Source organism: Nerophis lumbriciformis, linkage group LG08 (genome assembly GCF_033978685.3).
Source record: "Nerophis lumbriciformis linkage group LG08, RoL_Nlum_v2.1, whole genome shotgun sequence".
NCBI lineage: Eukaryota > Metazoa > Chordata > Actinopteri > Syngnathiformes > Syngnathidae > Nerophis > Nerophis lumbriciformis.
Window position 1 is genome coordinate 53,097,501 of NC_084555.2, and position 10,000 is coordinate 53,107,500.

At 37.8% G+C, this 10,000-nt stretch overlaps 1 protein-coding gene across 2 annotated transcripts in view; it reads right to left on the reverse strand.

The window, feature by feature from the left end:
* The window catches only part of mta1 (metastasis associated 1), a 191,144-nt gene that overhangs the window by 180,952 nt on the left and 192 nt on the right, over positions 1 to 10,000 (reverse strand). For both annotated transcript variants that reach the window (XM_061969186.2, XM_061969184.2), the window contains exon 1: positions 9,705 to 10,000. This exon is cut by the window's right edge. In XM_061969186.2, the coding sequence (XP_061825170.2) occupies positions 9,705 to 9,732 (28 nt within the window). In that variant the 5' untranslated portion in view covers positions 9,733 to 10,000. The remainder of the gene's footprint in view (positions 1 to 9,704) is intronic.

The following is a 10,000-nucleotide window of genomic DNA, read 5'->3' on the forward strand; positions in this document are numbered from 1 at the left end:
CGTATTTTTCGGAGTATAAGTCATTCTGGAGTATAAGTCGCACCGGCCGAAAATGTATAATAAAGAAGGAAAAAAACATATATAAGTCGCACTGGAGTATAAGTCGCATTTTTGGGGGAAATGTATTTGATAAAAGCCAACAGCAAGAATAGACATTAGAAAGGCAATTTAAAATAAATAAAGAATAGTGAACAACAGGCTGAATAAGTGTACGTTATATGAGGCATAAATAACCAACTGATATGTTAACGTAACATATTATGGTAAGAGTCATTCAAATAACTACCGTATTTTCCGCACTATAAGGCGCACCTAAAAACCACAAATTTTCTCAAAAGCTGACAGTGCGGCTTATAACCCGGTGCGCTTTATATATGGATAAATATTAAGATTCATTTTCATAAAGTTTCGGTCTCGTAACTTCGGTAAACAGCCGCCATCTTTTTTCCCGGTAGAACAGGAAGCGCTTCTTCTTCTACGCAAGCAACCGCCAAGGTAAGCACCCGCCCCCATAGAACAGGAAGCGCTTCTTCTTCTACTGTAAGCAACCACCCGCCCGCGTAGAAGAAGAAAAAGCGCGCGGATATTACCGTACGTTTCATTTCCTTTGTGTGTTTACATCTGTAAAGACCACAAAATGGCCCCTACTAAACGACAGGGATCCGGTTCATGAAAAGACGCAATCTCTCCATCCGCACACGGATTACTATTTCACAGCAACTGATATTCCTGTGAACCGCACTGTGGATACAACGGGAGCACGTACGGTGAATATTCGCACCACAGGGAATGAGAAGTCATCCTTCACTGTGGTTCTAGCTTGCCATGCTAATGGCCAGAAACTTCCACCCATGGTGATATTCAAAAGGAAGACCTTGCCAAAAGAGACCTTTCCAGCCGGCGTCATCATAAAAGCTAACTCGAAGGGATGGATGAAGAAAAGATGAGCGAGTGGTTAAGGTAAGTTTAAGTTTACGCGAAGAGGCCGGGTGGCTTTTTTCACGCAGCTTCGTCCATGTTGATATACGATTCCATGCGCGCCCACATCACGCTGGTTTTAATATATTATTAAAGTTTGACTGACCTATTTGACTGTTTTTTTGACATTCCTTTAGCGCAGTTAGATGCGGCTTACAACACGGGGCGGCTTATAGGTGGACAAAGTTTTGAAATATGCCGTTCATTGAAGGCGCGGCTTATAACCCAGGGCGCCTTATGGTGCGGAAAATACGGTACTTAAAAGCCTCCAAATGATTGCTACTTGCAATGTGAGTGAAGTCATGTTACTTTGGGGATAGACAACAGTTTAATAACACGCCAAACTTTTGAGCACACCACGTTTGCGTCAAAATAACATGTACCGTATTTTTCGGAGTATAGGTCGCTCTGGAGTATAAGTCGCACCGGCCGAAAATGCATAATAAAGAAGGAAAAAACATATATAAGTCGCACTGGAGTATAAGTCGCATTTTTGGGGGGAATTTATTTGATAAAAGCCAACACCAAGAATAGACATTTGAAAGGCAATTTAAAATAAATCAAGAATAGTGAACAACAGACTGAATAAGTGTACGTTATATGAGGCATAAATAACCAACTGGTATGTTAACGTAACATATTATGGTAAGAGTCATTCAAATAACTATAACATATAGAACATGCTATACGTTTAACAAACAATCTGTCACTCCTAATCGCTAAATCCCATGAAATCTTATACGTCTAGTCTCTTACGTGAATGAGATCAATAATATTATTGGATATTTTACTGTAATGTGTTAATCATTTCACACATAAGTCGCTCCTGAGTACAAGTTGCACCCCCGGCCAAACTATGGAAAAAAAACTGCGACTTATAGTCTGAAAGATACTGTATTTTTCGGACTATAAGGCGCACTTAAAATCCTTTAATTTTCTCAAAACTCCACAGTGCGCCTTGTAACCCGGTGCGCCTAATGTACGGTTGTGCTTACCGACATCGAAGCTATTTTATTTGGTACATGGTGAGATGATAAGTGTGACAAGTAGATGGCAGTCACACATAAGAGATACGTGTAGACTGCAATATGACTGAAGTCAACAACACAAAAATGTTATATGTTCCATTGAAAATATAGATAAGACAATATGGCCCATTTAGCCCTTTTAGTTAACATTTTACACATGCATAAAAGTTTTTATTCAAATTTGGCGGTTTCTATGTAGGTTTAACACTCCTTACCTTATACTTAAAAGCCTCCAAATGATTGCTACTTGCAATGTGAGTGAAGTCATGTTACTTTGGGGATAGACAACAGTTTAATAACACGCCAAACTTTTGAGCACACCACGTTAGCGTCAAAATAACATGTACTGTATTTTTCGGAGTATAGGTCGCTCTGGAGTATAAGTCGCATTTTTGGGGGGAATTTATTTGATAAAAGCCAACACCAAGAATAGACATTTGAAAGGCAATTTAAAATAAATACCGGTAAAGAATAGTGAACAACAGGCTGAATAAGTGTACGTTATATGAGGCATAAATAACCAACTGGTATGTTAACGTAACATATTATGGTAAGAGTCATTCAAATAACTATAACATATAGAACATGCTATTAGGGCTGAAACGACGCGTCGACGTAGTCGACGTCATCGGTTACGTAAATACGTCGAGGACGTTTTTGTTCGTCGACGCGTCGCATATTTACGTCACACTACCGTCATGGCGGAGCGCAAAGCAGACGATGCGAGCGGTGCGAGCGAGGGGGAAAAAGCACGCCAAAAGTGTGGGAGTATTTCAATAAACGGCCTAAGAAGAAACGCTACTTTTACTCCGCTACTTTTATCTACATTCAGCTCGCTACTCGCTACTAATTTTTATCGATCTGTTAATGCACGCTTTGTTTGTTTTGGTCTGTCAGACAGACCTTCATAGTGCCTGCCTTACTGGTGACGTTTCACTCCGTTCCACCAATCAGATGCAGTCACTGGTGACGTTGGACCAATCAAACAGAGCCAGGGGTCACATGACCTGACTGGCTCCGAGCTAACTTCGGGTGTTACCATTTAGTGGTCAATTGTACGGAATATGTACTGTACTGTGCAATCTACTAATAAAAGTTCCAATCAATCAATCAAAAGTGTGAAGGAAAAAAGACCCTTTTTTTATTTCAACCGTAAAGACTGACTGCACAGTTCCTGTCTTCACAATAAAAGTCCTGCTCCATCGCGCCTGCGCTTTCAAAATAAGAGTCTCCGAAAGCCAGCGCAAACAAGCTAGCAAGCTACGGAGTTTGCCGCCAATGTATTTCTTGTAAAGGGTATAAAAACGAATATGGAAGGTGGACAAATAAGATGCCAAATAACAACCACTTTCATGTGGTATTAGACAGAAAGGAGGAACTTTTTTTCTCCTCCATTTGAAAACGTGGACGTTACCAGCACTACTTCCTGATTACAATCAATGCAAGTCATCAGAATCAGGTAATACACCAACTTATATTCTTGTCTTCATGAAAGAAAGGAATCTATATGTTAAACATGCATGTATATTCATTAAAACACCTTTAACATGTAAACAAAAACGGCAAAATAAATAAATATAAATTATATACTGTATATATCAATGTATATATATATATATATATATATATATATATATATGTGTGTGTGTGTGTGTGTGTGTGTGTATATATATATATACACATACATATATATATATATATATATATATATATATATATATATATATATATATATATATATATATATATATATATATATATATATGATATGTGTGTGTATGTTACTCAGTACTTGAGTAGTTTTTTCACAACATACTTTTTACTTTTACTCAAGTAAATATTTGGGTGACTACTCCTTACTTTTACTTGAGTAATAAATCTCTTAAGTAACAGTACTCTTACTTGAGTACAATTTCTGGCTACTCTACCCACCTCTGCTAATAATGTAGTTGTATGCACACTGTGTCGAGCGGAAATGGCCTATCATAGCAGCACAACGGCAGCGTTCTTGCCATCACCATCAACTAGTCAATCGTCCGCGTGAGTATACGTTGTCATCATTACACAAAAACATGAATGTGTCATTTGTATCTGCGTTGTAAATTCATAAACTAAAGCACCGTTTCGCTCTGAGAGGAGCGTTTGGCGTGCCTGTTCAGTGTTTACAAAGACGCGCTCCTCTTTAACGCTAACGTTAATTAGTTGTGCAAATACCTTTTACAACATTAACAATTACGTATACTATGTACAAACCAACAATTAACTTTCACTTTAATCATACTATCATTGTTGTGTTATTAAGCAAAATAAGCAAAAGTTTTACTTTTGTTGAAATGTTTACACTGTTGTTACAGAATATTTCGTTTTGCACTTTTTTGTATTGGATGTTTATCTTTATTTTTGCACATTTTAGCAAATAAGCAATACTTTTACTTTTGTTGAAATGTTTACACTGTTGTTACAGAATATTTCCGTTTTGCACTTTTTTGAATTGGATGTTTATCTTTATTTTTGCACATTTTAAAGCAAAATAAGCAATACTTTTACTTTTGAAATGCTTATACTATTGCAGAATATTAAGATTTGCACTGGATGTTTACTTTTATATTTGCACATTAAAAGCAAATAAGCTACTTTTAATTTTGTTAAATGTTTACATTGTTACAGAATATTTTGTCATGTTGTTGTCAATGTTGACTGAGTGGCCATACTTTTTTTTTTGTAAATAAAAGCCATGCCTTTTGAAAAAACTGGCCTACATTTATTTTTTCATCTTCATTTTAAATAAAAAAAATAATCGGTAAAAGGAAAAATAATCTATAGATTAATCGAAAAAATAATCTATAGATTAACCGATTAATCGAAAAAATAATCTATAGATTAATCGATAGAAAAATAATCGTTAGCTGCAGCCTTACATGCTATACGTTTACCAAACAATCTGTCACTCCTAATCGCTAAATCCCATGAAATCTTATACGTCTAGTCTCTTACGTGAATGAGATCAATAATATTATTTGATATTTTACGCTAATGTGTTAATAATTTCACACATAAGTCGCTCCTGAGTACAAGTCGCACCCCCGGCCAAACTATGGAAAAAAACTGCGACTTATAGTCTGAAAGATACTGTATTTTTCGGAATATAAGGTGCACTTAAAATCCTTTAATTTTCTCAAAACTCCACAGTGCGCCTTGTAACCCGGTGCGCCTAATGTACGGTTGTGCTCACTGACATCGAAGCTATTTTATTTGGTACATGGTGAGATGATAAGTGTGACAAGTGTAGACTGCAATATGACTCAAGTCAACAACACAAAAATGTTATATGTTCCATTGAAAATATAGATAAGACAATATGGCCCATTTAGCCCTTATTAGTTAACATTTTACACATGCATAAAAGTTTTTATTCCAAATTTGGCGGTTTATATGTAGGTTTAACACTCCTTACCTTATACTTAAAAGCCTCCAAATGATTGCTACTTGCAATGTGAGTGAAGTCATGTTACTTTGGGGATAGACAACAGTTTAATAACACGCCAAACTTTTGAGCACACCACGTTAGCGTCAAAATAACATGTACCGTATTTTTCGGAGTATAAGTCGTTCCGGAGTATAAGTCGCACCGGCCGAAAATGCATAATAAAGAAGGAAAAAAACATATATAGGTCGCACTGGAGTATAAGTCGCACCGGCCGAAAATGCACAATAAAGAAGGAAAAATCATATATAAGTCGCACTGGAGTATAAGTCGCATTTTTGGGGGGAATTGATTTGATAAAAGCCAACACCAAGAATAGACATTTGAAAGGCAATTTAAAATAAATGAAGAATAGTGAACAACAGGCTGAATAAGTGTACGTTATATGAGGCATAAATAACCAACTGGTATGTTAACGTAACATATTATGGTAAGAGTCATTCAAATAACTATAACATATAGAACATGCTATACGTTTACCAAACAATCTGTCACTCCTAATCGCTAAATCCCATGAAATCTTATACGTTTAGTCTCTTACGTGAATGAGATAAATAATATTATTTGATATTTTACGCTAATGTGTTAATCATTTCACACATATGTCGCTCCTGAGTACAAGTCGCACCCCCGGCCAAACTATGGAAAAAACTGTGACTTATAGTCTGAAAAATACTGTATTTTTCGGACTATAAAGCGCACTTAAAATCCTTTAATTTTCTCAAAACTTGTAACCCGGTGCGCCTAATGTACGGTTGTGCTTACTGACATTGAAGCTATTGTACTTGGTACATGGTGAGATGATAAGTGTGACAAGTAGATGGCAGTCACACATAAGAGATACGTGTAGACTGCAATATGACTGAAGTCAACAACACAAAAATGTTATATGTTCCATTGAAAATATAGATAAGACAATATGGCCCATTTAGCCCTTATTAGTTAACATTTTACACATGCATAAAAGTTTTTATTCAAATTTGGCGGTTTCTATGTAGGTTTAACACTCCTTACCTTATACTTAAAAGCCTCCAAATGATTGCTACTTGCAATGTGAGTGAAGTCATGTTACTTTGGGGGTAGACAACAGTTTAATAACACGCCAAACTTTTGAGCACACCACGTTAGCGTCAAAATAACATGTACCGTATTTTTCGGAGTATAAGTCGTTCCGGAGTATAAGTCGCACCGGCCGAAAATGCATAATAAAGAAGGAAAAAAACATATATAAGTCGCACTGGAGTATAAGTCGCATTTTTGGGGGGAATTTATTTGATAAAAGTCAACACCAAGAATAGACATTTGAAAGGCAATTTAAAATAAATCAAGAATAGTGAACAACAGGCTGAATAAGTGTACGTTATATGAGGCATAAATAACCAACTGGTATGTTAACGTAACATATTATGGTAAGAGTCATTCAAATAACTATAACATGTTGTCTGTCTATCTGTGTTGGCCCTGTGATGAGGTGGCGACTTGTCCAGGGTGCACCCCGCCTTCCGCCCGATTGTAGCTGAGATAGGCTCCAGCACCCCCCGCGACCCCGAAGGGAATAAGCGGTAGTAAATGGATGGATGGATGGATATAGAACATGCTATACGTTTACCAAACAATTTGTTACTCCTAATCGCTAAATCCTATGAAATCTTATACGTCTAGTCCGGGGGTCGGCAACCCGCGGCTCTTTAGCGCCGCCCTAGTGGCTCTCTGGAGCTTTTTCAAAAATGTATGAAAAATGGAAAAAGATGAGGGGGGAAAAAATATTTTTGGTTTTAATATGGTTTCTGTAGGAGGACAAACATGACACAAACCTCCCTAATTGTTATAAAGCACACTGTTTATATTAAACATGCTTCACTGATTCAAGTATTTGGCAAGTGCCGTTTTGTCCTACTACTTTTGGCGGTCCTTGAACTCACCGTGGTTTGTTTACATATACAACTTTCCCCGACTTTCTAGGACATGTTTTATGCCACTTCTTTTTCTGTCTCATTTTGTCCACCAAACTTTTAATGTTGTGCGTGAATGCACAAAAGGTGAGTTTTGTTGATGTTATTGACTTGTGTGGAGTGCTAATCGGACATATTTGGTCACTGCAAGCTAATCGATGCTAACATGCTATTTAGGCTAGCTATATGTACATATTGCATCATTATGCCTCATTTGTAGCTATATTTGAGGTCATTTAGTTTCCTTTAAGTCCTCTTAATTCAATTTATATCTCATGACACACTATCTGTATGTAATATGGCTTTTATTTTTTTTGTGGCTCCAGACAGATTTGTTTTTGTAATTTTGGTCCAATATGGCTCTTTCAACATTTTGGGTTGCCGACCCCTGGGCTAGTCTCTTACGTGAATGAGATCAATAATATTATTTGATATTTTACGCTAATGTGTTAATCATTTCACACATAAGTCGCTCCTGAGTACAAGTCGCACCCCCGGCCAAACTATGGAAAAAACTGTGACTTATAGTCTGAAAAATACTGTATTTTTCGGACTATAAAGCGCACTTAAAATCCTTTAATTTTCTCAAAACTTGTAACCCGGTGCGCCTAATGTACGGTTGTGCTTACTGACATTGAAGCTATTGTACTTGGTACATGGTGAGATGATAAGTGTGACAAGTAGATGGCAGTCACACATAAGAGATACGTGTAGACTGCAATATGACTGAAGTCAACAACACAAAAATGTTATATGTTCCATTGAAAATATAGATAAGACAATATGGCCCATTTAGCCCTTATTAGTTAACATTTTACACATGCATAAAAGTTTTTATTCAAATTTGGCGGTTTCTATGTAGGTTTAACACTCCTTACCTTATACTTAAAAGCCTCCAAATGATTGCAATGTGAGTGAAGTCATGTTACTTTGGGGATAGACAACAGTTTAATAACACGCCAAACTTTTGAGCACACCACGTTAGCGTCAAAATAACATGTACCGTATTTTTCGGAGTATAGGTCGCTCCGGAGTATAAGTCGCACCGGCCGAAAATGCATAATAAAGAAGTAAAAAACATATATAAGTCGCACTGGAGTATAAGTCGCATTTTTGGGGGGAATTGATTTGATAAAAGCCAACACCAAGAATAGACATTTGAAAGGCAATTTAAAATAAATCAAGAATAGTGAACAACAGGCTGAATAAGTGTACGTTATATGAGGCATAAATAACCAACTGGTATGTTAACGTAACATATTATGGTAAGAGTCATCCAAATAACTATAACATATAGAACATGCTATACGTTTACCAAACAATCTGTCACTCCTAATCGCAAAATCCCATGAAATCGTATACGTCTAGTCCTTTATGTGAATGAGCTAAATAATATTATTGACTATTTTACTGTAATGTGTTAATAATTTCACACATAAGTCGCTCCTGAGTACAAGTCGCACCCCTGGCCAAACTATGGAAAAAAACTGCGACTTATAGTCTGAAAGATACTGTATTTTTCGGACTATAAGGCGCACTTAAAATCCTTTAATTTTCTCAAAACTTGTAACCCGGTGCGCCTAATGTACGGTTGTGCTTACTGACATTGAAGCTATTGTATTTGGTACATGGTGAGATGATAAGTGTGACAAGTAGATGGCAGTTACACATAAGAGATATGTGTAGACTGCAATATGACTGAAGTCAACACAAAAATGTTATAAGTTCCATTGAAAATATAGATAGGACAATATGGCCCATTTAGCCCTTATTAGTTAACATTTTACACATGCATAAAAGTTTTTATTCCAAATTTGGCGGTTTCTATGTAGGTTTAACACTCCTTACCTTATACTTAAAAGCCTCCAAATGATTGCAATGTGAGTGAAGTCATGTTACTTTGGGGAGAGACAACAGTTTAATAACACGCCAAACTTTTGAGCACACCACGTTAGCGTCGAAATAACAAGATTACTTTGTATATTACTTTGTGATGGGTCATTTTTTTTAAAAAACCGAACAAAAGCGAGCCACTACTCTTCATCCCCACCCTCCTCTTCACGCCTTGGCCGCGGTCATTATCCTTTTAACGAGGCTATTTTGGCGAGGGACGAGGCGGAAAAAGAAAGGGGAGAAAAAGGCATCAACACAAGTGTGGCGGAACCATGGCGGCTCCAGCCGTGAGTGTTGAGGCAAACCCCCGCCGACTTCTCGGCTCTGCTCCCCCCCTCCCTGAACCCGAACCCGAACCCACCGTCTTACCTCCGACCCGGTACATGTTGGCCGCCATGGCTGCCTGCCCGCCGGTGCCGGGCTTCCTCTCCAGGTCTCTCTGGCGCTGGTCCACTCGCCCCGCTGGTGCCCCCTTTAGCTAGCTGTGCTGCCGCCGCGGTGTGTTGGAAAATGGTGGATGGATCAATACGACACAGCAGCCTGGAGACCTTAAAGGGACAGTACGTCCTCGCAGGCCCGCAACCATCCGGCGTCCGCACGCTGCCAAATGACCGCTTTAATTGATCACTAATCGGCTTTAATTCCACTATTTTCACCCTTTCCTG